This window comes from Arachis ipaensis, chromosome B03 (genome assembly GCF_000816755.2).
Source record: "Arachis ipaensis cultivar K30076 chromosome B03, Araip1.1, whole genome shotgun sequence".
In the NCBI taxonomy this organism is placed as follows: Eukaryota; Viridiplantae; Streptophyta; class Magnoliopsida; order Fabales; family Fabaceae; genus Arachis; species Arachis ipaensis.
Window position 1 is genome coordinate 10,530,275 of NC_029787.2, and position 27,904 is coordinate 10,558,178.

Genomic DNA, 27,904 nt, shown 5'->3' on the forward strand with positions numbered 1-27,904 from the left:
AACTGTTGATAATGAATTTCAATTTGATAATGAATTTATATTGGTATATTCATGATGAACTTCTATTTGTATTACATAATGAAGTGCCATATGATTACTTGCATCCTACATATGTTGTGTTTCAAATAGGTACGGCCACAAGTTAAAAAGGTAAAGGTTACAATCTTAGAGCTGATCCTCTACATCGGAGTACGAATTGGTATACACCACCCGCTTTTAACAGGATTGCCAAGAAGTGCAAAAAGTTATACAACGATATGAAGTGGGCAGCGAGAAAATAAAGTGTTTGATGTTGTTATTTAACTTGCATGGATTGTTTGTGTTAACTAAGTTGTTGTAACTCTTTTGTAATGGACTATGTTAATTAAGTTGTATGGATTAATTGTGTTAATTAGGTTGTTATTACTATTTAATTATTGAGTATGTTGATTAGGTTGTTATTACTATTTAATTATTAAGTATGTTAATTAGGTTTGAAATGAACACAAGCACGAAAAGGTAAATTCAAATGTCAATGCCGTACATTAATGTAAATTCAAATGAAATATAAGTATATAACAAAAGTAACTACTACTCTTCGGCTGAACCTGCACTTTGACCAGCAGTTTGACGACATCTGTTACGACTATGGCCCTCGGCACCGCATTGCTTGCATCGCCTAAGGCGACGCAACATACAACTGTCCATCTCATTCAAGAAGCGGGTCATCTTAGGCCGACCTTTGGCTACCCGTCTGAGGAACGGGTTGCCAACGAATCGAGGTCCATGATAAGCAGGCCACGTTGCAGGATTTTTCAGTGGTCTAAACCTAGCCCTGTATACTCTTCGAACTTGGTCCATCTTGTATACATCATGAACGTACACTTGTCAATCTAACCGCTGATTTGCACAACAAGCAAACACATGTCGACACAAAATTCGGTCAACCTGGAATTCACCACAGTCGCATCGATGTTGGCGTAGGTCAACTGCATACTCAACCCCACTAGGCATCTCACGTACTTCAAAGACTTTATTTTCTCTATCAAAACAGCTAACCTATATGTTTCCTGCAGCTCGTTGATTTGCATGCAGCTTGGAGGTCACCATCTCAGAGAACACAAGTCCAGCATTAATTCGAGCCTCAGCCTCGGCTCTTTTCCTAGTGAACAACTCATTTAGTCTGTAACATGTAGCCTTAACAAGCGCGGTGACTGGGAGATTGCGTGCACCCTTTAAGACGGAGTTGATGCACTCCACAAGATTGGTAGTCATATGACTCCATCGGTATCCACCATCAAATGCCAAAGCATACTGCTCACGTAGGATCCGTTCAAGCCAGTTGGTGTAAGCCTCACCCTATTCTTTTAATCGTTCATAGGGCATCTAGTACTCCCTAATCATCCTCGAATATCCTATGAAAAAGAAACAATCAACTATGAACACCATTCAATTTAATCGTACTTACAATAAATTCAAAGGTCATTGTATTCAAACTTACCAATGTTGACGATAAGCTTCTGCAAGTAAGGTGCCTTGAACTTCCTCAAGAAGTCAATATGCCGGATACAACACATATGGAAAGCTCTAGGAGGAGACCAAGCCCATTACTCCGATCAATAGCTGACCTAATAGAATCGTGTCGATTAGAAATAAGTCCCACACCATCACGTGTCACTACATGTTGACGCAAGTTACTTAGAAAAAAGTACCATGCATCAGAAGTCTTTTTCCCTCCACTATGGCAAATGCAATAGGCACGATGCTGTTATTACCATCTTGTGAGACTACAACCAATAAACAACCCTTGTATTTTCCAAACAAATGAGTCTCGTCCACCTGCACCACCGGCTTGCAGTGTCTGAAGGCCCTTATACAAGGGTAATAACTCCAGAAGACTCTATGTAGTACACGTATATCAGGAACCAAATCATCCCCCTGGTACACAGGCTATGTTTCAAAGTGAACCACTGCTGATGGCTCCTTGTGACACATGGCCTCAAACCATATGGGCAAAGCTTCATATGATGCTTCCCAACCTCCGAAAATTGATTCCACCGCCTTTTGCTTTGCTAACTAAGCCTTGCGATAACTGGTAGTGTAGTTAAACTTTGACTGGACTTTAGCAATGACTGATTTCACCTTTATAGACAAGTCAACCTCTACCAACGGCTTAATTACTTCTGCAACTGTCTTGGAATCCAGCTTCGAATGGTCTTGAGAAATAGTAGACTTGGTACAAGTGTGACTACCATTGTACCTCCTTATTTCCCAACAGTACTTCTTCTACATTTTGGTTACCCTGATCAGCCAATCACAACCACCGCCATATTGTGTACATTTAGTATAGAATGTCGTCAGTTCTGACTCATATACCCGATAGTCTACACCTCTACAGATGGTATAATCTTTCATTGCCTTGATTACTGCCTCTCTTGAACTGAATTCTATCCCCACCGTGAACTCACCATTCGCCACAACAGGAAGCGCTGCATACATCATAAGTAATAAACACACTTATCCATGTATGATCATAATAGCCTTTTTTTCGCTATTGTATCTACGTAAAGAACAACTAAATATAATTCATAATAAAGAACTATTAACTAATAAAGTAATCAAATGCTATGGTCACTAATTACTATCCACATATAACATATATTACTCATCCGACCATATTGATCTCCTACTTCAGAGTATCACAAAGCTATCTTACTTTACGTACCTACATTCATATATTGGGAAAACTCCGGTGCATGCATAGCCTCCAAATCCAACGACCGCATGAAAGAAGGCTCCTGAAACGGATGTGGGTTTGCTAGTGCATTTGCAACTTCCGCCGCATCTGCGTTCATGGTGTCGTCAGCTTCATCTTCGTCTTCACCTGGACCAACGATCTCATAGTTACTTTCAAATTTCTCCTCGCTTTCACTATTATAATCTTCTAATTCAATATTACGGTCCACTTCATATTGCTCGAACTTAATATACAACTCGGTGCACGACATTCGGTGGCGATTTCCCATATACATTGAAAACATTTCATGCATACTCGCTTCATCCGTAATGTATTTGGTCTGAAATTGAACGAACCCACCAAACAAAGATAAAGGATACCTGTACAAAATACACGATACTCTCCTATATATTTGAGAATCTATCTTCTCACAAATCACACTTTTCAATTTTTCAAATGACAATGTGAACGGAATAACAACATTTAATGGATTTTCACACACAAATTGAACTCCCTCGTATGTTTGTAATAAAATCTGCCCGTAACAATAAATTTTCAACACAACTATATCATCCATAACACTATACTCACTTAACTACTCTCAATCTCACTAAAATTTATTTTGCAAGAATGAAGGAGAAGAATGAGAGAAGAACATGAGTTGAGACACACGATGAAGAAATGGAATTTCTGTCATTTTTTTTGGGTTTATGTATGCACTAACAAACAAATCGGACGGACCGACCGCGTCCTATCATTTCAAAATTTTTGCACATCACAAATTGTTGGGTCCGATTCGTGCACTCCCGAATTAAAAAAAATTTTGCCCCCAGAAATCGGTGGGTCCGAAAAGTGCACTCTAGGATTTAAAAAATTGAACAACCGAAAATCGGTGGGTCCAACTTCATGCAACTCATATATCTGCCTCACACAAATCGGACCGTCCGATTTGTATTCCTTTCTCTCTCTGCATGAAATCGGATGGTTCGATTTCTTCCCCCCCAGATTCCTAAAAGTAACGCCGTCATAACAGTGTAATTCATCCCTAATCATCATAACCCAGCATAACTCACAATGCTAAATCATATAAAAAAATCAGCCTACAAGTGTCTTATGTCAACTATAGTTACATTAAACAACAAAATATATTTAGTTTTAGTTCTCACAGAATAATTAAATATACATTTTGTTACCATAATGCATTAATGCTTATCCATGCATTCTGATTTGCCTTTAATCTCGGCTTCGGTGGTAGTGCAGACTGGTTCTCTAGGTTGAGAGAAAGGAACTCCATTGTGTGTTTGAAAGTGTTTTAATTCAAGTACTGTGTGTGTGTGTGAATTCTGTGTGACGTGTGTTTGAAACTTTCAATTCAAGTAGTGTGTTTGTCTTTGTGAATTGTGTGTTACGGTGTGGAGTTCAGGGGAAGGGGTGTGAGAGTTTTTATAATAAAAGAGGGAGGGAGAAGGGTATGTTAATTAATTTAAGATCCTTTAGACAAATTAATTTGAGTTAAAAATAACATAAACAAGGATAGATTATTTAAAAAATGATCTACACTTTTATAGAATAAATAGTTAGAAATTAGGAAAATGTTATTTTATTTCTATATTTGATAAAGCCTATTAAATATAGAAATAACAAAATATATTTAGTTTTAGTTCTCACAGAATAATTAAATATACATTTTGTTACCATAATGCATTAATGCTTATCCACGCGTTCTGATTTGCCTTTAATCTCGGCGTTCGTCGCCGCCGTTGATTTCTGCGGCGAGAGTGGTTTCTATTTCACGTATACCGCCGCTGCCGTGGCTAGGGTTAGCAACAGCGTGATTGAAAGGAAGAAGCAGCTTTTCAGGTGGGCGCAGTATACATCACCCGCTTTCGTTCTTGTGAACGGGAAGATGTGATGGAGACCGCTGTAGGAATCGGCGGCGTATCCTAGGACGTTTCCCACCCCCACGAAGAACGAGAGGCCAGCGATGGCCATCCGCATCTTTCGTTGGTCTCCAGCGGCGAGGTTGGCGAGGAGTGCCCGGCATGGAGTTTGAAGCATGTTGTTCGAAACGTCGAGGATCTAGAACCCGACCACGAAGATGGCTATGGCGCGCGGACGGGCTTTCTTCTCGAGCGAGTCACCAAACATGTGTCCCATGTCAGCAGCGTAGCCTATAAGCATCCCCACAATGGCGACCGCTTTGGCACCGACAGCAATGAAAGGCCGTCGTCGTCCAAACCGCGACGTGCAGCGGTCACTATAGTAGCCTACTATGGGCTGCACGAGTATCCCAATTATTGGTCTGCAAAATAAGATGTAAGCTGCGGAAGCGTGTGGGATACCAAGGAGGTGGACGTAGGGTGTCAGCAAGGATAGCTGTAAAGCCCATCCAAACTGAACACAAACGGCGATAGACACCACGACGATGATCTGACGTAGAAGACTCGGCTTCGATGGTAGTGCGGATTGGTTCTCTACGTTGAGAGAAAGGAACACCATTGTGTGTTTGAAAGAGTTTTAATTCAAGTACTGTGTGTGTGTTTGTAAATTGTGTGTGACGTATGTTTGAAACTTTCAATTCAAGTAGTGTGTGTGTTTGTGAATTATGTGTTACGGTGTGGAGTTCAGAGGAAGGGGTGTGAGAGTTTTTATAATAGAAGAGGGAGGGAGAAGGGTATGTTAATTAATTTAAGATCCTTTAGACAAATTTATTTGAGTTAAAAATAACATAAACAAGGATAGATTATTTAAAAAATGATCTACACTTTTATAGAATAATTAGTTAGAAATTAGGAAAATGTTATTTTATTTCTATATTTGATAAAGCCTATTAAATATAGAAATAACAAAATATATTTAGTTTTACTTCTCACAGAATAATTAAATATACATTTTGTTACCATAATGCATTAATGCTTATCCATGCGTTCTGATTTGCCTTTAATCTCGGCGTTCGCCGCCGCCGTTGATTTCTGCGGCGAGAGTGGTTTCTCTTTCACGTATACCGCCGCTGCCGTGGCTAGGGTAAGCAATAGCGTGATTGAAAGGAAGAAGCAGCTCTTTAGGTGGGCGCAGTATACATCGCCCGTTTTCGTTCTTGTTAACGAAAAGATGTGATGGAGACCGCTGTAGGAACCGGAGGCGTATCCTAGGACGTTTCCCACTCCTACGAAGAACGAGAAGCCAGCGTTGGTTGTCCGTATTTTCCGTTGGACTCCGACAGCGAGGTTGGCGAGGAGTGCCCGACATGTAGGTTGAAGCATATTGTTCGCAACGTCAAGGATCTAGAACCCGACTACGAAGATGGCTATGGCGCGCGGGCGTGCCTTCTTCTCCAGCGAGTCACCAAACATGTGTCCCATATCAGCAGCGTAGCCTATAAGAAGCACTGCAATGGCGATCGCTAAGTCGCCGACAGCAATGAAAGGTCGCCGTCGTCCAAACCGCGACGTGCAGCGGTCACTATAGTAGCCTACTACGGGATGCACGAGCATCCCACTTATTGGTCCGCAAAATAAGATGTAAGCTGCGGAAGCGTGTGGGATACCAAGGAGGTGGACGTAGGGTGTCAGCAAGGATAGCTGTAAAGCCCATCCAAACGGAACACCTACGGCGATAGACGCCACGACGATGATCTGACGTAGAAGACTCGGCTTCGGTGGTAGTGCGGAGTGGTTCTCTACGTTGAGAGAAAGGAACTCCATTGTGTGTTTGAAAGAGTTTTAATTCATGTACTATGTGTGTGTGTGTTTGTGAATTGTGTGTGACGTATGTTTGAAACTTTCAATTCAAGTAGTGTGTGTGTGTTTGTGAATTGTATGTTACGGTGTGGAGTTCAGCGGAAGGGGTGTGAGAGTTTTTATAATAGAAGTGGGAGGGAGTAGGCTATGTTAATTAATTTAAGATCCTTTAGACAAATTAATTTGAGTTAAAAATAACATAAACAAGAATATATGATTTAAAAAATGATCTACACTTTTATAGAATAATTAGTTAGAAATTAGGAAAATGTTATTTTATTTCTATATTTGATAAAGCCTATTAAATATAGAAATAACAAAATATATTTAGTTTTAGTTCTCACAGAATAATTAAATATACATTTTGTTACCATAATGCATTAATGCTTATCCATACGTTCTGATTTGCCTCTAATCTCGGCGTCTGCCGCCGCCGTTGATTTCTGCAGTGAGAGTGGTTTCTCTTTCACGTATACCGCCTCTGCCGTGGCTAGGGTTAGCAACAGCGTGATTGAAAGGAAGAAGCAGCTCTTCAGGTGGACGCAGTATACATCGCCCGCTGTCATTCTTGTGAACGAGAAGATATGATGGAGACCGCTGTAGGAACCGGAGGCGTATCCTAGGACGTTTCCCACTCCTATGAAGAACGAGAAGCCAGCGTTGGCTGTCCGTATTTTCCGTTGGACTCCGGCAGCGAGGTTGGCGAGGAGTGCCCGACATGGAGTTTGAAGCATGTTGTTCGCAGCGTTAAGGATCTAGAACCCGACCACGAAGATGGCTATAGCGCGCGGATGTGCCTTCTTCTCCAGCGAGTCACCAAACATGTGTCCCATGTCAGCAGCATAGCCTATAAGAAGCACTGCAATGCTGACCGTTAAGTCGCCGACAGCAATGAAAGGCCACCGTCGTCAAAACCGCGACGTGCAGCGGTCACTATAGTAGCCTACTATGGGATGCACAAGCATCCCACTTATTGGTCTGCAAAATAAGATGTAAGCTGTGGAAGCGTGTGGGATACCAAGGAGGTGGACGTAGGGTGTCAACAAGGTTAGCGGTAAAGCCCATCCAAACTGAACACGGTGGTGATAGACGCCACGACGATGATCTGACGTAGAAGACTCGGCTTCGGTGGTAGTGCGGACTGGTTCTCTACGTTGAGAGAAAGGAACTCCATTGTGTGTTTGAAAGAGTTTTAATTCAAGTAGTGTGTGTGTGTTACGTGTGTTTGAAAGTTTCAATTCAAGTAGTGTGTGTGTTTGTGAATTGTGTGTTACGGTGTGGAATTCGGGGGAAGGGGTGTGAAAGTTTTTATAATAGAAGAGGGAGGGAGAAGGGTATGTTAATTAATTTAAGATCCTTTAGACACATTAATTTGAGTTATAAATAACATAAACAAAGTTAGATTATTTAAAAAATGATCTACACTTTTATAGAATAATTAGTTAGAAATTAGGAAAATGTTATTTTTTTCTATATTTGATAAAGCCTATTAAATATAGAAATAACAAAATATATTTAGTTTTAGTTCTCACAGAATAATTAAATATACATTTTGTTACCATAATGCATTAATGCTTATCCATGCGTTCTGATTTGCCTTTAATCTCGACGTCTGCCGCCGCCGTTGATTTCTGCAGCGAGAGTGGTTTCACTTTCACGTATATCGCCACTGTCGTGGCTAGGGTTAGCAACAGCGTGATTGAAAGGAAGAAGCAGCTCTTCAGGTGGGCGCAGTATACATCGCCCGCTTTCGTTCTTGTGAACGTGAAGATGTGATGGAGACCGCCCTAGGAACCGAAGGCGTATCCTAGGACGTTTCCCACTACTACGAAGAACGAGAAGCCAGCGTTGGCTGTCCGTATTTTCCATTGGTCTCCGGCAGTGAGGTTGGCGAGGAGTGCCCGACATGGAGCTTGAAGCATGTTGTTCGTAACGTCAAGGATCTAGAACCCGACCACGAATATGGCTATGGCGCGCGGGCGTGCCTTCTTCTCCAGCGAGTCACCAAACATGTGTCCCATGTCAGCAGCGTAGCCTATAAAAAGCACTGCAATGACGACCGCTAAGTTGCCGACAGCAATGAAAGGCCGCCGTCGTCCAAACCGCGATGTGCAGCGGTCACTATAGTAGCCTACTACGGGATGCACGAGCATCCCGCTTATTGGTCCACAAAATAAGATGTAAGCTGCGGAAGCGTGTGGGATACCAAGGAGGTGGATGTAGGGTGTCAGGAAGGATAGTTGTAAAGCCCATCCAAACGAAACACCTACGGCGATAGACGCCACGACGATGATCTGACGTAGAAGACTCGGCTTTGGTGGTAGTGCGGACTGGTTCTCTACGTTGAGAGAAAGGAACTCCATTGTGTGTTTGAAAGAGTTTTAATTCAAGTAGTGTGTGTGTGTTACGTGTGTTTGAAAGTTTCAATTCAAGTAGTGTGTGTGTGTTTGTGAATTGTGTGTTACGGTGTGGAGTTCGGGGGAAGGGGTGTCAAAGTTTTTATAATAGAAGAGGGAGGGAGAAGGGTATGTTAATTAATTTAAGATCCTTTAGACACATTAATTTGAGTTATAAATAACATAAACAATGTTAGATTATTTAAAAAATGATCTACACTTTTATAGAATAATTAGTTAGAAATTAGGAAAATGTTATTTTATTTCTATATTTGACAAAGCCTATTAAATATAGAAATAACAAAATATATTTAGTTTTAGTTCTCACAGAATAATTAAATATACATTTTGTTACCATAATGCATTAATGCTTATCCATGCGTTCTAATTTGCCTTTAATCTCCGTTGATTTCTGCTGCGAGAGTGGTTTCATTTTCACGTATATCGCCACTGCCGTGGCTAGGGTTAGCAACAGCGTGATTGAAAGGAAGAAGCAGCTCTTCAGGTGGGCGCAATATACATCACCCGCTTTCGTTTTTATGAACGTGAAGATGTGATGGAGACCGCTGTAGGAACCGAAGGCGTATCCTAGGACGTTTCCCACTACTACGAAGAACGAGAAGCCAGCGTTGGCTGTCCATATTTTCCATTGGTCTCCGGCAGCGAGGTTGGCGAGGAGTGCCCGACATGGAGCTTGAAGCATGTTGTTCGCAACGTCAAGGATCTAGAACCCGACCACGAAGATGGCTATGGCGCGCGTGCGTGCCTTCTTCTCCAGTGAGTCACCAAACATATGTCCCATGTCAGCAACGTAGCCTATAAGAAGCACTGCAATAGCGACCGCTAAGTTGCTGACAGCAATGAAAGGCCGCCGTCGTCCAAACCGCGATGTGCAGCGGTCACTATAGTAGCCTACTACGGGATGCACGAGCATCCCACTTATTGGTCCGCAAAATAAGATGTAAGCTGCGGAAGCGTGTGGGATACCAAGGAGGTGGACGTAGGGTGTCAGCAAGGATAGCTGTAAAGCCCATCGAAACGGAAAACCTACGACGATAGACGCCACGACGATGATCTGACGTAGAAAACTCGGCTTTGGTGGTAGTGCAGACTGGTTCTCTACGTTGAGAGAAAGGAACTCCATTGTGTGTTTGAAAGAGTTTTAATTCATGTACTGTGTGTGTGCGTTTGTGAATTGTGTGTGACGTATGTTTGAAACTTTCAATTCAAGTAGTGTGTGTGTGTGTGTTTGTGAATTGTATGTTACGGTGTGGAGTTCAGCGGAAGGAGTGTGAGAGTTTTTATAATAGAAGAGGGAGGGAGTAGGGTATGTTAATTAATTTAAGATCCTTTAGACAAATTAATTTGAGTTAAAAATAACATAAACAAGAATATATTATTTAAAAAATGATCTACACTTTTATAGAATTATTAGTTAGAAATTAGGAAAATGTTATTTTATTTCTATATTTGATAAAGCCTATTAAATATAGAAATAACAAAATATATTTAGTTTTAGTTCTCACAGAATAATTAAATATACATTTTGTTACCATAATGCATTAATGTTTATCCATGCGTTCTGATTTGCCTTAAATCTCGGCGTCTGCCGCCGCCGTTGATTTCTGCAGCGAGAGTGGTTTCTCTTTCACGTATACCGCCACTGCCGTGGCTAGGGTTAGCAACAGCGTGATTGAAAGGAAGAAGCAGCTCTTCAGGTGGGCGCAGTATACATCGCCCGCTGTCATTCTTGTGAACGGGAAGATGTGTTGGAGACCGCTGTAGGAACCGGAGGCGTATCCTAGGACGTTTTCCACTCCTACGAAGAACGAGAAGCCAGTGTTGGCTGTCCGTATTTTCCGTTGGACTCCGGCAGCGAGGTTGGCGAGGAGTGCCCGACATGGAGTTTGAAGCATGTTGTTCGCAACGTTAAGGATCTAGAACCCGACTACGAAGATGGCTATGGCGCGCGGATGTGCCTTCTTCTCCAGCGAGTCACCAAACATGTGTCCCATGTCAGCAGCGTAGCCTATAAGAAGCACTGCAATGCTGACCGCTAAGTCACCGACAGCAATGAAAGGCCGCCGTCGTCCAAACCGCGACGTTCAGCGGTCACTATAGTTGCCTACTATGGGATGTACAAGCATCCCACTTATTGGTCCGCAAAATAAGATGTAAGCTGTGGAAGCTTGTGGGATAAAAAGGAGGTGGACGTAGGGTGTCAGCAAGGTTAGCGGTAAAGCCCATCCAAACTGAACACGGTGGCGATAGACGCCACGATGATGATTTGACGTAGAAGACTCGGCTTCGGTGGTAGTGCCGACTGGTTCTTTACGTTGAGAGAAAGGAACTCCATTGTGTGTTTGAAAGAGTTTTAATTCAAGTAGTGTGTGTGTGTTACGTGTGTTTGAAAGTTTCAATTCAAGTAGTGTGTGTGTGTTTGTGAATTGTTTGTTACGGTGTGGAGTTCGGGGGAAGGGGTGTGAAAGTTTTTATAATAGAAGAGGGAGGGAGAAGGGTATGTTAATTAATTTAAGATCCTTTAGACACATTAATTTGAGTTATAAATAACGTAAACAATGTTAGATTATTTAAAAAATGATCTACACTTTTATAGAATAATTAGTTAGAAATTAGGAAAATGTTATTTTATTTCTATATTTGATAAAGCCTATTAAATATAGAAATAAAAAAATATATTTAGTTTTAGTTCTCACAGAATAATTAAATATACATTTTGTTACCATAATGCATTAATGCTTATCCATGCGTTCTGATTTGCCTTTAATCTCGGCGTCTGCCGCCGCCGTTGATTTCTGCAGCGAGAGTGGTTTCACTTTCACGTATATCGCCACTGCCGTGGCTAGGGTTAGCAACAGCGTGATTGAAAGGAAGAAGCAGCTCTTCAGGTGGGCGCAGTATACATCGCCCGCTTTCGTTCTTGTGAACGTGAAGATGTGATGGAGACCGCTGTAGGAACCGAAGGCGTATCCTAGGACGTTTCCCACTACTACGAAGAACGAGAAGCCAGCGTTGGCTGTCCGTATTTTCAATTGGTCTCCGGTAGCGAGGTTGGCGAGGAGTTCCCGACATTGAGCTTGAAGCATGTTGTTCGCAACGTCAAGGATCTAGAACCCGACCACGAAGATGGCTATGGCGCGCGGGCGTGCCTTCTTCTCCAGCGAGTTACCAAACATGTGTCCCATGTCAGCAGCGTAGCCTATAAGAAGCACTGCAATGGCGACCGCTAAGTTGCCGACAGCAATGAAAGGCCGCCGTCGTCCAAACCGCGATGTGCAGCGGTCACTATAGTAGCCTACTACGGGATGCACGAGCATCCCACTTATTGGTCCGCAAAATAAGATGTAAGCTGCGGAAGCGTGTGGGATACCAAGGAGGTGGACATAGGGTGTCAGCAAGGATAGCTGTAAAGCCCATCCAAACTGAAGACCAGCGGCGATAGACGCCACGACGATGATCTGACCTAGAAGACTCGGCTTCGGTGGTAGTGCGGACTGGTTCTCTAAGTTGAGAGAAAGGAACTCCATTATGTGTTTGAAAGAGTTTTAATTCAAGTAGTGTGAGTGTGTTTGTGAATTGTGTGTTACGTGTGTTTGAAAGAGTTTCAATTCAAGTAGTGTGTGTGTGTGTTTATGAAGAGGGTATGGGAGTTTTTATAATAGAAGAGGGTATGTTAATTAATAGAAGATCCTTTAGACAAATTAATTTGAGTTATAAATAACATAAACAAGGTTAGATTATTTAAAAAGTGATCTACACCTTTATAGAATAATTACTTAGAAATTAGGAAAATGATATTTTATTTCTATATTTGATAATGCCTATTAAATATGGAAATAACAAAATATATTTAGTTTTAGTTCTCACAGAATAATTAAATATACATTTTGTTACCATAATGCATTAATGCTTATCCATGTGTTCTGATTTGCCTTTAATCTCGGCGTCCGCCGCCGCCGTTAATTTCTGCAGCGAGAGTGGTTTCCCTTTCACGTATACCTCCGCCGCCGTGGCTAGGGTTAGCAACAGCATGATTGAAAGGAAGAAATAGCTTTTCAGGTGGGCACAGTATACATCGCACGCTTTCGTTCTTGTGAACGGGAAAATGTGATGGAGACCGCTGTAGGAACCAGCGGCGTATCCTAGGAAGTTTTCCAACCCCACAAAGAACGAGAAGCCAGCGTTGGCCGTCCGCATTTTCCGTTGGTCTCCGGCGGCGAGGTCGGCAAGGGATGCCCAGCAAGGAGCTTGAAGCATGTTGTTAGCAACGTCGAGGATCCAGAACCCGACCACGAAGATGGCTATGGCGCGCGAGCGGGCCTTTTTACATGTGTCCCATGTCTGCAGCGTAGCCTACAAGGAGCACTACAATGGCGACCGCTAAGGACCCGGCAGCAATGAAAGGCCCCCGGCGTCCAAACCGCGACGTGCAGCGGTCACTACTATAGTAGTCTACTAGGGGCTGCATGAGCATCCCAGTTATTGGTCTGCAAAATAAGATGTAAGCTGCGAAAGCCTGTGGGATACCAAGGAGATGGACGTAGGGGTGTCTGCAAGGATAGCTGTAAAGCCCATCCAAACTGAACACTGACGGCGATAGACGCCACGACAATGATCTGACGTAGAAGACTCGGCTTCGGTGGTAGCGCGGACTGGTTCTCTACGTTGAGAGAAAGGAACTCCATTGTGTGTTTGAAAGAGTTTTAATTCAAGTACTGCATGTGTGTTTGTGAATTGTGTGTGACGTGTGTTTGAAACTTTCAATTCAAGTTGTGTGTGTGTGTTTGTGAATTGTGTGTTACGGTGTGGAGTTCAGGGGAAGGGGTGTGAGAGTTTTTATAATAGAATAGGGAGGGAGAAGGGTATGTTAATTAATTTAAGATCCTTTAGACAAATTAATTTGAGTTAAAAATAACATAAATAAGGTTAGATTATTTAAAAAATGATCTACACTTTTATAAAATAATTAGTTAGAAATTAGGAAAATATTATTTTATTTCTATATTTGATGAAGCCTATTAAATATAGAAATAACAAAATATATTTAGTTTTAGTTCTCACAGAATAATTAAATATACATTTTGTTTCCATAATGCATTAATGCTTATCCATGCATTCTGATTTGCCTTTAATCTCGGCGTCCGCCGCCGCCGTTGATTTCTGCGGCAAGAGTGGTTTCACTTTCACGTATACCGCCGCCACCGTGGCTTGGGTTAGCAACAGCGTGATTGAATGGAAGAAGCAGCTTTTCAGGTGGGCGCAGTATACATCGCCCGCTTTCGTTTTTGTGAACGGGAAGATGTGATGGATACCGTTGTAGGAACCGGCGGCGTATCCTAGGACATTTCTCACCCCACGAAGGACAAGAAGCCAGCGTTGGCCATCCGCATTTTCCGTTGGTCTCTGGCAGCGAGGTGGGCGAGGAGTGCCCGGCATGGAGCTTCAAGCATGTTGTTCACAACGTCGAGGATCTAAAACCCGACCACAAAGATGGCTATGGCGCTCGCCCAGGCCTTCTTCTCGAGCGCGTCACCAAACACGTGTCCCATGTCAGCAACGTAGCCTATAATGAGCACTGCAATGGCGACCGCTAAGGTGCCGACAGCAATGGAAGGCTACCGGCGTCCAAACCGCGACGTGCAGTGGTCACTATAGTAGCCTACTATAGGCTGCACGAGCATCCCACTTATTGGTCCACTAAATAAGATGTAAGCTACGAAAGCGCGTGGGATACCAAGGAGGTGGACGTAGGGTGTTAGCAAGGATAGTTGTTAAGCCCATCAAACTGAACACCGGCAGCGATAGACGCCACGAGGATGATCTGACGTAGAAGACTCGGCTTCGGTGGTTGTGCGGTCTGGTTCGCTAAGTTGAGAGAAAGGAACCCCATTGTGTGATTTAAAGAGTTTTAATTCAATTAGGGTGTGTGTGTGTGTGATTGTGAATTGTGTGTTACAGTGTGAAGTTCAGGGGAAGGGGCGTGGAAGTTTTTATAATAGAAGAGGGAGGGAGAAGGGTATGTTAATTAATTTAAAATCCTTTAGACAAATTAATTTGAGTTATAAATAACATAAACAAGGTTAGATTATTTAAAAAATGATCTACACTTTTATAGAATAATCAGTTAGAAATTAGGAAAATGTTATTTTATTTATATATTTGATAAAGCCTATTAAATATAGAAATAATAAAATATATTTAGTTTTAGTTCTCACAGAATAATTAAATATACATTTTGTTACCATAATGCATTAATGCTTATCCATGCGTTCTGATTTGCCTTTAATCTCGGCGTCCGCCGCCGCCGTTGATTTCTACAGTGTGAGTGGTTTCTTTTTCACGTATACCGACGCCACCATGGCTAGGGTTAGCAACAGCGTGAATGAAAGGAAGAAGCATCTTTTCAAGTGGGCGCAGTATACATCGCCCGCTTTCGTTCTTGCGAACGGGAAGATGTGATGGAGACCGCTGTAGGAACCGGCGGCGTATCCTAGGAAGTTTCCCACTCCCACGAAGAACGAGAAGCCAGCGTTGGCCGTCTGCATTTTCCGTTAGTCTCCGGCAGCGAAGTTGGCGAGGAGTTCCCGACATGGAGTTTGAAGCATGTTGTTCACAACGTCGAGGATCTAGAACCCGACCACGAAGATGACTATGGCGCGCGAGCGGACATTCTTCTCAAGCGAGTCACCAAACATGTGTCCCATGTCAGTAGCGTAGCCTATAAAAAGCACTGCAATGGCGACCGCTAAGGTGCCGAGAGCAATGAAAGGCCGCTGTCGTCCAAACCACGACGTGCAGCGGTCACTATAGTAGCCTACTATGGGCTGCACGAGCATCTCACTTATTGGTCCGCAAAATAAGATGTAAGCTGCGGAAGCTTGTGGGATACCAAGGAGGTGGGCGTAGGGTGTCAGCAAGGATAGCTGTAAAGCCCATCCAAACTGAACACCGGCGGCGATAGACGCCACGACGATGATCTGACGTAGAAGATTCGGCTTTGGTGGTAGTGGAGACTGGTTCTCTAAGTTGAGAGAAAGGAACTCCATTGTTTTTTTGAAAGAGTAAGTAGTGTGTGTGTGTGTTACTGTGTTTGAAAGGGTTTAATTCAATTAGTGTATGTGTTTGTGAAGGTTAAGGGGAAGGGGTATGGGAGTTTTATAATAGAACAGGGGAGTATGAAGGTTATGTTAATTAATTTGAGTTATAAATAACATAAACAAGGTTATATTATTTAAGAAGTGATCTACACTTTTATAGAATAATTAGTTAAAAATTAGAAAAATGTTATTTTATTTCTATATTTGATAAAGCCTATTATACTCTAAATATATTGTTTAGGTGTTTATTATGGTTTTCTGATTCCGAAAATGGCGACAATGAAACAATTACCCTAGACAACAACTCCGAAGTTGATTCCAGTGCCGATTTGGGTAAGGATAAAACCGTTGCTGACCGTTAACTCTTGGCAATTTTCCCTGGTGACTTCAATACTTCGATGCTATTGAACGTAGATTGTTAATAGCATGAAATTTGGTCTTGCCAAGGAAAATATTTACTTACCCTTATAAGTTATGTGTTCTTAGTGTAGATCATTACTCCCACTTATGAAAATATCTTCACGCCAAAGATTTGTCTACTGTTGTATTTTGACGGGTATATGTATAGCTGTTAATCAAGGTTACTCAGGAATGCAGCGAAAGTAAAATGGGGTTTCTTTATCGTCCAAAAAAAAAAACTTTAAACAATTTCTAAAAATATCAATGTAATCAGTTGCTTAGAGAAGAAACATGAAATGTCTCAAGTCCCAGCCACCATTATGGTAAAGAAAGTGATATTGAGGCCCAAAAGACCAGTCTACTTGGCCTTGGGCAAGGAATATTAAAACTGTAGGCTACTTGGAAGGCGTTTCAGAAGATGTAGAACCCTTTTCAACCACTTTGGTAGAAGTAGAAATAGCATATTCTTCAGTTTCAACTTGACTTCGTCCAGCACTTAGAAATCGATATTGAACCTAGTACAAGCATGCCGGGTCGTACTACGCCTCACGATTTTCAATATCACAGTCCCAGGGTGACAACACCGGATAGGAGCTCCTCAGAATCCGACCAGAGGGAAAACGGCAACAAGGTTTTCACGAATGGATCTAGCATAATGGTAACTGAAGGCGATCTTTTGCAGCCTGAAAGGATCCATAATGGGATTGTGTTCAATGTTATCAAGAAAGAAGACTTGTCACCTTCAAGTAGGAGTCATGATAGTTTTAGCAATGAAGTCGCCGAGTCTGTCCAAATTTATTGTCCAGGGAAGGAGATGGACACTGCTAGCACAGTTTCTGATTCCGAAAATGGCGACAATGAAACAATTACCCTAGACAACAACTCCGAAGTTGATTCCAGTGCCGATTTGGGTAAGGATAAAACCGTTGCTGACCGTTAACTCTTGGCAATTTTCCCTGGTGACTTCAATACTTTGATGCTATTGAACGTAGATTGTTAATACATCTTTTGCAGCCTGAAAGGATCCATAATGGGATTGTGTTCAATGTTATCAAGAAAGAAGACTTGTCACCTTCAAGTAGGAGTCATGATAGTTTTAGCAATGAAGTCGCCGAGTCTATCCAAATTTATTGTCCAGGGAAGGAGATGGACACTGCTAGCACAGTTTCTGATTCCGAAAATGGCGACAATGAAACAATTACCCTAGACAACAACTCCGAAGTTGATTCCAGTGCCGATTTGGGTAAGGATAAAACCGTTGCTGACCGTTAACTCTTGGCAATTTTCCCTGGTGAGTTCAATACTTCGATGCTATTGAACGTAGATTGTTAATAGCATGAAATTTGGTCTTGCCAAGGAAAATATTTACTTACCCTTATAAGTTATGTGTTCTTAGTGTAGATCATTACACCCACTTATGAAAATATCTTCACGCCAAAGATTTGTCTACTGTTGTATTTTGACGGGTATCAGGACCGGTGTGGCAGAACTTGTTGCTTGTGGCTGATTTACCATACTCTCTGACTGTAATATTCAGTTATCAATAATCTAATAGTTGCATAACCAATGACCCTTTTACAATCGAGCCCTATACAATAACATCAAAGCATAAACATACAACATGAGAAAAGATTTATTGTGCTGCTAATCAAGAGTCAACAGTCTTGTAAAGGAGAAACTGTAATGAGTATAGGTATTGCAACACTTAGTTTGGAATTTGTAAAATTTCTTAGGACTCTCCTCCCCGATTACATCTCTTCTATCTTATTTATCTCTCTTTTCTCTACCAAATTTCCTCAATATGATTCTACTTTCACTATAATCCTCTAATCCTACTACTCGTAAAATCAATCTCATTACAGAAAAATATTTTCCTTTTTTCAAAATATAAAATTATCAATGATCAATAATATAACTTAGAAACAAAATTACAAAACAATATAACATGGCTACAAAACCAAGTCAAGAACAACTAAACCGACATAAAATATTAATGAGTATAAAGTGAAACTTTAACCAGATGCATTCTCATAATATGGCTGCCATAATCTAAACTGAACTCACAATTAGCATTTTTGTTTTCTCAAATTTGAAACTTTTCAACCATAAAACCAAGGGAAACAGCCATACAAACATTAAAACAAAAATTTTTAATGCATTTAATTCATTTGAAAAACAAAAACTTTCCCCTTTCATTAACTTAACCAATGCCTTTTGCCTTAGGAGTGAGGACACTTTTTTACCTATTTTTTTTTCAATATTGTGATGGAATAGAATTTAAACTTAAAGTTTTATGCGCTTAGTGACAATACAGTAACTTTGCATTAGTTTTAGATAAACTATTTTTTTTCTCTTGTTTTTCAGATACAGGTCCAGGTGCTCAGAAGTGAGTTATGGATCGTCTGAGAGACGGCGAAGATCCTTATTTCTTCTACTTTGTGTTTTGATTAGAATCTCTCCACCTTTGTTTTGGAAAGTTTATATTATATTGAACTCTTTGAATTTGCCTATAGAGGCTCTCATGTTTCCTTCGGGAGAGATTAGGATATACTGTTGTCAACTAATTTCATAATGTACCCTAGCCGACCTAAACTTCGCGGGTCGCGACTAGTGGCTATTTAGTGACGAAATATATTGGTCAAGAATTTAATTTATTTGTAAATTTGGTTATGGCTATTGCTGTAAATTTGGTTATGGCTATTGCTGTAAATTAAAATATTTTGTCCTAGTGACAATACAGTTACTTTTGCATTAGTTTTATGTATCATGGATTAATATTTCTTTCTTAAAATAAATATTTTCCCAAGTCTAAAAACATTGGAACACCCCTATTTGTAAAACTATCACAGAACTTTCTTTGGAAGGAAAGTTATCAAACTTGAAGTTTAAACTTTAAACAACTTTGCTGCCAAGCTTGCTCATCTTGTGGAGATGGAGGTGAAACATAGATGTAATCAGATACTTGAACTCGGATTTCCTTTAGGTGGAATTGCCAAGCTGTTTGCTCAAGAATGGGAGGGTGATGTAACTGTTGTTATGCCTGCAACTCTTGCTCAGTACTCGAAAATTATACAGAATCCTTCATATATGGAACTTCAGAAGGCAAACAACCAAGGGAGAAGATGCACCTGGGAGAAGCTTTCGGCCATAAAAGCTAATTGCGGAATTGAGCTTGCTCTTGATGAGTGTGTTGTAATGCTCAATCATATGAGAAGACTCAAACGAAGTGCTGTAAGAGCGGCAGCTGCTGTTTCTTCTCAAGGTCCCAGTTTTCCCCCTGCTGTCAAGTTCTGTGGTGCAAGAAGAATTCCTTCATGGAATGTTATTGCACGAGAAAATTCAACAGGATCCCTTGAAGATCTTATTCTAGGCGCTAACGGTCCCAATGAAACCTCCGGTAAAAATTGGAAGTCCAACCGTAGCGCATATGATGGAAGTGACTGTGAATCTGAATGTAGTGACTCAAATTCTTGGACAAGAACTGGGGGGCCTTTAATGAGAACTACTTCGTCCAATCTGTTCATTGACTTCGTCCAGCACTTAGAAATTGATATTGAACCTAGTACAAGCATGCCGGGTCGTACTACGCCTCACGATTTTCAATATCACAGTCCCAGGGTGACAACACCGGATAGGAGCTCCTCAGAATCCGACCAGAGGGAAAACGGCAACAAGGTTTTCACGAATGGATCTAGCATAATGGTAACTGAAGGCGATCTTTTGCAGCCTGAAAGGATCCATAATGGGATTGTGTTCAATGTTATCAAGAAAGAAGACTTGTCACCTTCAAGTAGGAGTCATGATAGTTTTAGCAATGAAGTCGCCGAGTCTGTCCAAATTTATTGTCCAGGGAAGGAGATGGACACTGCTAGCACAGTTTCTGATTCCGAAAATGGCGACAATGAAACAATTACCCTAGACAACAACTCCGAAGTTGATTCCAGTGCCGATTTGGGTAAGGATAAAACCGTTGCTGACCGTTAACTCTTGGCAATTTTCCCTGGTGACTTCAATACTTCGATGCTATTGAACGTAGATTGTTAATAGCATGAAATTTGGTCTTGCCAAGGAAAATATTTACTTACCCTTATAAGTTATGTGTTCTTAGTGTTGATCATTACTCCCACTTATGAAAATATCTTCACGCCAAAGATTTGTCTACTGTTGTATTTTGACGGGTATATGTATAGCTGTTAATCAAGGTTACTCAGAAATGCAGCGAAAGTAAAATGGGGTTTCTTTATCGTCCAAAAAAAAAAAACTTTAAACAATTTCTAAAAATATCAATGTAATCAGTTGCTTAGAGAAGCAACGTGAAATGTCTCAAGTCCCAGCCACCATTATGGTAAAGAAAGTGCTATTGAGGCCCAAAAGACCAGTCTACTTGGCCTTGGGCAAGGAATATTGAAACTGTAGGCTACTTGGAAGGCGTTTCAGAAGATGTAGAACCCTTTTCAACCACTTTGGTAGAAGTAGAAATAGCATATTCTTCAGCTTCAACAAGCTTTCGTAGTTTCTCTTGAAGATTCTTTACTCTGTCTTCGGTTTTTCGAAGCTTTTTCCATCTATATGCAGTCCATAGACCAAAGCCACCATATACAACAATATAGGAAGCCCATACATAAGGGTAGGTTTCTGCATTCTCTTTGATTTTGAAATATTGTTTCTGCAATGAATCTATCAAGTTCACAGTAGAAGAGGCACTTGCTACTTGATCCTCAGTATTCTGGACCGGTGTGGCGGAACTAGTTGCTTGTGGCTGATTTACCATACTCTCTGACTGTAATATTCAGTTATCAATAATCTAATAGTTGTATAACCAATGACCCTTTTACAATCGAGCCCTATACAATAACATCAAAGCATAAACATACAACATGAGAAAAGATTTATTGTGCTGCTAATCAAGAGTCAACAGTCTTGTAAAGGAGAAACTGTAATGAGTATAGGTATTGCAACACTTAGTTTGGAATTTGTAAAATTTCTTAGGACTCTCCTCCCCGATTACATCTCTTCTATCTTATTTATCTCTCTTTTCTCTACCAAATTTCCTCAATATGATTCTACTTTCACTATAATCCTCTAATCCTACTACTCGTAAAATCAATCTCATTACAGAAAAATATTTTCCTTTTTTCAAAATATAAAATTATCAATGATCAATAATATAACTTAGAAACAAAATTACAAAACAATATAACATGGCTACAAAACCAAGTCAAGAACAACTAAACCGACATAAAATATTAATGAGTATAAAGTGAAACTTTAACCAGATGCATTCTCATAATATGGCTGCCACAATCTAAACTGAACTCACAATTAGCATTTTTGTTTTCTCAAATTTGAAACTTTTCAACCATAAAACCAAGGGAAACAGCCATACAAACATTAAAACAAAAATTTTTAATGCATTTAATTCATTTGAAAAACAAAAACTTTCCCCTTTCATTAACTTAACCAATGCCTTTTGCCTTAGGAGTGAGGACACTTTTTTACCTATTTTTTTTTCAATATTGTGATGGAATAGAATTTAAACTTAAATTTTTATGCGCTTAGTGACAACACAGTAACTTTGCATTAGTTTTAGATAAACTATTTTTTTTTCTCTTGTTTTTCAGATACAGGTCCAGGTGCTCAGAAGTGAGTTATGGATCGTCTGAGAGACGGCGAAGATCCTTATTTCCTCTACTTTGTGTTTTGATTAGAATCTCTCCACCTGTGTTTTGGAAAGTTTATATTATATTGAACTCTTTGAATTTGCCTATAGAGGCTCTCATGTTTCCTTCGGGAGAGATTAGGATATACTGTTGTCAAATAATTTCATAATGTACCCTAGCTGACCTAAACTTCGCGGGTCGCGACTAGTGGCTATTTAGTGACGAAATATATTGGTCAAGAATTTAATTTATTTGTAAATTTGGTTATGGCTATTGCTGTAAATTTGGTTATGGCTATTGCTGTAAATTAAAATATTTTGTCCTAGTGACAATACAGTTACTTTTGCATTAGTTTTATGTATCATGGATTAATATTTCTTTCTTAAAATAAATATTTTCCCAAGTCTAAAAACATTGGAACACCCCTGTTTGTAAAACTATCACAGAACTTTCTTTGGAAGGAAAGTTATCAAACTTGAAGTTTAAACTTTAAACAACTTCGCTGCCAAGCTTGCTCATCTTGTGGAGATGGAGGTGAAACATAGATGTAATCAGATACTTGAACTCGGATTTCCTTTAGGTGGAATTGCCAAGCTGTTTGCTCAAGAATGGGAGGGTGATGTAACTGTTGTTATGCCTGCAACTCTTGCTCAGTACTCGAAAATTATACAGAATCCTTCATATATGGAGGCAAACAAGGCAAACAACCAAGGGAGAAGATGCACCTGGGAGAAGCTTTCGGCCATAAAAGCTAATTGCGGAATTGAGCTTGCTCTTGATGAGTGTGTTGTAATGCTCAATCATATGAGAAGACTCAAACAAAGTGCTGCAAGAGCGGCAGCTGCTGTTTCTTCTCAAGGTCCCGGTTTTCCCCTGCTGTCAAGTTCTGTGGTGCAAGAAGAATTCCTTCATGGAATGTTATTGCACGAGAAAATTCAACAGGATCCCTTGAAGATCTTATTCTAGGCGCTAACGGTCCCAATGAAACCTCCGGTAAAAATTGGAAGTCCAACCGTAGCGCATATTATGGAAGTGACTGTGAATCTGAATGTAGTGACTCAAATTCTTGGACAAGAACTGGGGGGCCTTTAATGAGAACTACTTCGTCCAATCTGTTCATTGACTTCGTCCAGCACTTAGAAATCGATATTGAACCTAGTACAAGCATGCCGGGTCGTACTACGCCTCACGATTTTCAATATCACAGTCCCAGGGTGACAACACCGGATAGGAGCTCCTCAGAATCCGACCAGAGGGAAAACGGCAACAAGGTTTTCACGAATGGATCTAGCATAATGGTAACTGAAGGCGATCTTTTGCAGCCTGAAAGGATCCATAATGGGATTGTGTTCAATGTTATCAAGAAAGAAGACTTGTCACCTTCAAGTAGGAGTCATGATAGTTTTAGCAATGAAGTCGCCGAGTCTGTCCAAATTTATTGTCCAGGGAAGGAGATGGACACTGCTAGCACAGTTTCTGATTCCGAAAATGGCGACAATGAAACAATTACCCTAGACAACAACTCCGAAGTTGATTCCAGTGCCGATTTGGGTAAGGATAAAACCGTTGCTGACCGTTAACTCTTGGCAATTTTCCCTGGTGACTTCAATACTTCGATGCTATTGAACGTAGATTGTTAATAGCATGAAATTTGGTCTTGCCAAGGAAAATATTTACTTACCCTTATAAGTTATGTGTTCTTAGTGTAGATCATTACTCCCACTTATGAAAATATCTTCACGCCAAAGATTTGTCTACTGTTGTATTTTGACGGGTATATGTATAGCTGTTAATCAAGGTTACTCAGAAATGCAGCGAAAGTAAAATGGGGTTTCTTTATCGTCCAAAAAAAAAAACTTTAAACAATTTCTAAAAATATCAATGTAATCAGTTGCTTAGAGAAGCAACGTGAAATGTCTCAAGTCCCAGCCACCATTATGGTAAAGAAAGTGCTATTGAGGCCCAAAAGACCAGTCTACTTGGCCTTGGGCAAGGAATATTGAAACTGTAGGCTACTTGGAAGGCGTTTCAGAAGATGTAGAACCCTTTTCAACCACTTTGGTAGAAGTAGAAATAGCATATTCTTCAGTTTCAACAAGCTTTCTTAGTTTCTCTTGAAGATTCTTTACTCTGTCTTCGGTTTTTCGAAGCTTTTTCCATCTATATGCAGTCCATAGACCAAAGCCATCATATACAACAATATAGGAAGCCCATACATAAGGGTAGGTGTCTGCATTCTCTTTGATTTTGAGATATTGTTTCTGCAATGAATATATCAAGTTCACAGTAGAAGAGGCACTTGCTACTTGATCCTTAGTATTCTGGACCGGTGTGGCGGAACTAGTTGCTTGTGGCTGATTTACCATACTCTCTGACTGTAATATTCAGTTATCAATAATCTAATAGTTGCATAACCAATGACCCTTTTACAATCGAGCCCTATACAATAACATCAAAGCATAAACATACAACATGAGAAAAGATTTATTGTGCTGCTAATCAAGAGTCAACAGTCTTGTAAAGGAGAAACTGTAATGAGTATAGGTATTGCAACACTTAGTTTGGAATTTGTAAAATTTCTTAGGACTCTCCTCCCCGATTACATCTCTTCTATCTTATTTATCTCTCTTTTCTCTACCAAATTTCCTCAATATGATTCTACTTTCACTATAATCCTCTAATCCTACTACTCGTAAAATCAATCTCATTACAGAAAAATATTTTCCTTTTTTCAAAATATAAAATTATCAATGATCAATAATATAACTTAGAAACAAAATTCAAAACAATATAACATGGCTACAAAACCAAGTCAAGAACAACTAAACCGACATAAAATATTAATGAGTATAAAGTGAAACTTTAACCAGATGCATTCTCATAATATGGCTGCCATAATCTAAACTGAACTCACAATTAGCATTTTTGTTTTCTCAAATTTGAAACTTTTCAACCATAAAACCAAGGGAAACAGCCATACAAACATTAAAACAAAAATTTTTAATGCATTTAATTCATTTGAAAAACAAAAACTTTCCCCTTTCATTAACTTAACCAATGCCTTTTGCCTTAGGAGTGAGGACACTTTTTTACCTATTTTTTTTTTCAATATTGTGATGGGATAGAATTTAAACTTAAAGTTTTATGCGCTTAGTGACAATATAGTAACTTTGCATTAGTTTTAGATAAACTATTTTTTTTCTTGTTTTTCAGATACAGGTCCAGGTGCTCAGAAGTGAGTTATGGATCGTCTGAGAGACGGCGAAGATCCTTATTAAGCTTTTTCCATCTATATGCAGTCCATAGACCAAAGCCACCATATACAACAATATAGGAAGCCCATACATAAGGGTAGGTTTCTGCATTCTCTTTGATTTTGAGATATTGTTTCTGCAATGAATCTATCAAGTTCACAGTAGAAGAGGCACTTGCTACTTGATCCTCAGTATTCAGGACCGGTGTGGCAGAACTTGTTGCTTGTGGCTGATTTACCATACTCTCTGACTGTAATATTCAGTTATCAATAATCTAATAGTTGCATAACCAATGACCCTTTTACAATCGAGCCCTATACAATAACATCAAAGCATAAACATACAACATGAGAAAAGATTTATTGTGCTGCTAATCAAGAGTCAACAGTCTTGTAAAGGAGAAACTGTAATGAGTATAGGTATTGCAACACTTAGTTTGGAATTTGTAAAATTTCTTAGGACTCTCCTCCCCGATTACATCTCTTCTATCTTATTTATCTCTCTTTTCTCTACCAAATTTCCTCAATATGATTCTACTTTCACTATAATCCTCTAATCCTACTACTCGTAAAATCAATCTCATTACAGAAAAATATTTTCCTTTTTTCAAAATATAAAATTATCAATGATCAATAATATAACTTAGAAACAAAATTACAAAACAATATAACATGGCTACAAAACCAAGTCAAGAACAACTAAACCGACATAAAATATTAATGAGTATAAAGTGAAACTTTAACCAGATGCATTCTCATAATATGGCTGCCATAATCTAAACTGAACTCACAATTAGCATTTTTGTTTTCTCAAATTTGAAACTTTTCAACCATAAAACCAAGGGAAACAGCCATACAAACATTAAAACAAAAATTTTTAATGCATTTAATTCATTTGAAAAACAAAAACTTTCCCCTTTCATTAACTTAACCAATGCCTTTTGCCTTAGGAGTGAGGACACTTTTTTACCTATTTTTTTTTTTCAATATTGTGATGGGATAGAATTTAAACTTAAAGTTTTATGCGCTTAGTGACAATATAGTAACTTTGCATTAGTTTTAGATAAACTATTTTTTTTTCTCTTGGTTTTCAGATACAGGTCCAGGTGCTCAGAAGTGAGTTATGGATCGTCTGAGAGACGGCGAAGATCCTTATTTCCTCTACTTTGTGTTTTGATTAGAATCTCTCCACCTTTGTTTTGGAAAGTTTATATTGTATTGAACTCTTTGAATTTGCCTATAGAGGCTCTCATGTTTCCTTCGGGAGAGATTAGGATATACTGTTGTCAACTAATTTCATAATGTACCCTAGCCGACCTAAACTTCGCGGGTCGCGACTAGTGGTTATTTAGTGACGAAATATATTGGTCAAGAATTTAATTTATTTGTAAATTTGGTTATGGCTATTGCTGTAAATTTGGTTATGGCTATTGCTGTAAATTTGGTTATGGCTATTGCTGTAAATTTGGTTATGGCTATTGCTGTAAATTTGGTTATGGCTATTGCTGTAAATTAAAATATTTTGTCCTAGTGACAATACAGTTACTTTTGCATTAGTTTTATGTATCATGGATTAATATTTCTTTCTTAAAATAAATATTTTCCCAAGTCTAAAAACATTGGAACACCCCTGTTTGTAAAACTATCACAGAACTTTCTTTGGAAGGAAAGTTATCAAACTTGAAGTTTAAACTTTAAACAATTTCTAAAAATATCAATGTAATCAGTTGCTTAGAGAAGCAACATGAAATGTCTAAAGTCCCAGCCACCATTATGGTAAAGAAAGTGATATTGAGGCCCAAAAGACCAGTCTACTTGGCCTTGGGCAAGGAATATTGAAACTGTAGGCTACTTGAATAACTCCAGATTTTAGTTGGTGTAATAGTTTGGGTTTGATTCTTATCACGGATTTCAAGTTTTTGCTGGAAAGCCTACTCTAGATATTAGAGAAGTAGAGAGGACAAAGTGGAGTAAGTCCCAAAAAAAAAGGGGGGGGGGTGAGATGCGAGAAACTTAATTTTCAACCCATCCAAGTTAATAAAATATAACTCAAGTCCAAAAAAAAGTTAATATAACTAAATTTTATATTAACAGAGTAACTCAAAATTTTCAACATTTAATTGGATAATAATATAAATGTTTTACACTATTGCATATCGAAATTTAAAACTATATATAACGAGGATACACTCTTGTTAACACTATTTTTTTTTTCAAAAAAAAACTTGTTACTTTTCATATTTACATGTATGTATTACTACAATTATTAAATTTGACCATAATGAGTGCGAGCGAACTGGTTCGAATCGAGTTGATCGAACTGTATGTGTTCATCATACCTTCACAAATAATTTTCAAATGGCTAAAATAAAAATCGAACTTATAAAGAATGTTTATACACAATTTTTTTATTCGCTAAATTATGTTTAATCTTTTGTTTTGTATCATAGAAAACATATATATCTAAATATATAAAAATAAAAAATGCTACTTCACGAGTCGCGCATAGCCCACTAAACAGGGGAATGGTGTATCATATATAACTCCATTTCAAAATAATTTTGACATTCTAATAGATTGAATAGCACTACAAACAGCTATTCAAACTTTAATATATTTACA

General features: G+C 39.4%; 5 protein-coding genes and 7 pseudogenes across 5 annotated transcripts; 3 read left to right on the forward strand and 9 right to left on the reverse strand.

The window, feature by feature from the left end:
- Window positions 4,502-5,215, reverse strand: LOC107632486 (annotated as a pseudogene).
- Window positions 5,626-6,457, reverse strand: LOC107632210 (annotated as a pseudogene).
- LOC110269362 lies at window positions 6,837-7,630 on the reverse strand (annotated as a pseudogene).
- LOC110269363 lies at window positions 8,025-8,819 on the reverse strand (annotated as a pseudogene).
- Window positions 9,217-9,996, reverse strand: LOC110269364 (annotated as a pseudogene).
- On the reverse strand, window positions 10,445-11,208 carry LOC110269365 (annotated as a pseudogene).
- LOC110269366 lies at window positions 11,606-12,400 on the reverse strand (annotated as a pseudogene).
- Window positions 12,777-15,919, reverse strand: LOC107632485 (sucrose transport protein SUC5-like). The gene is made up of 2 exons (XM_021117155.1): window positions 15,542-15,919; window positions 12,777-13,193 (listed from the first exon to the last, which is right to left on the reverse strand). The coding sequence occupies exons 1-2, from the start codon at window positions 15,917-15,919 to the stop codon at window positions 12,777-12,779; spliced, it is 795 nt and encodes a 264-aa protein (XP_020972814.1).
- LOC110269946 (triacylglycerol lipase SDP1-like) lies at window positions 16,845-17,797 on the forward strand. Its single transcript, XM_021118120.1, has 2 exons — window positions 16,845-17,040; window positions 17,373-17,797. The coding sequence occupies exons 1-2, from the start codon at window positions 16,896-16,898 to the stop codon at window positions 17,639-17,641; spliced, it is 414 nt and encodes a 137-aa protein (XP_020973779.1). The 5' UTR covers window positions 16,845-16,895; the 3' UTR covers window positions 17,642-17,797.
- On the forward strand, window positions 19,301-20,353 carry LOC107632484 (triacylglycerol lipase SDP1-like). Its single transcript, XM_016336160.1, has one exon. It carries the CDS (start codon window positions 19,301-19,303, stop codon window positions 20,351-20,353), a length of 1,053 nt encoding a protein of 350 aa, XP_016191646.1.
- On the reverse strand, window positions 20,787-21,140 carry LOC107632483. Its single transcript, XM_016336159.1, has one exon. The coding sequence runs from the start codon at window positions 21,138-21,140 to the stop codon at window positions 20,787-20,789; it is 354 nt and encodes a 117-aa protein (XP_016191645.1).
- On the forward strand, window positions 22,558-23,609 carry LOC107632482 (triacylglycerol lipase SDP1-like). Its single transcript, XM_016336158.1, has 2 exons — window positions 22,558-22,888; window positions 22,972-23,609. The coding sequence occupies exons 1-2, from the start codon at window positions 22,558-22,560 to the stop codon at window positions 23,607-23,609; spliced, it is 969 nt and encodes a 322-aa protein (XP_016191644.1).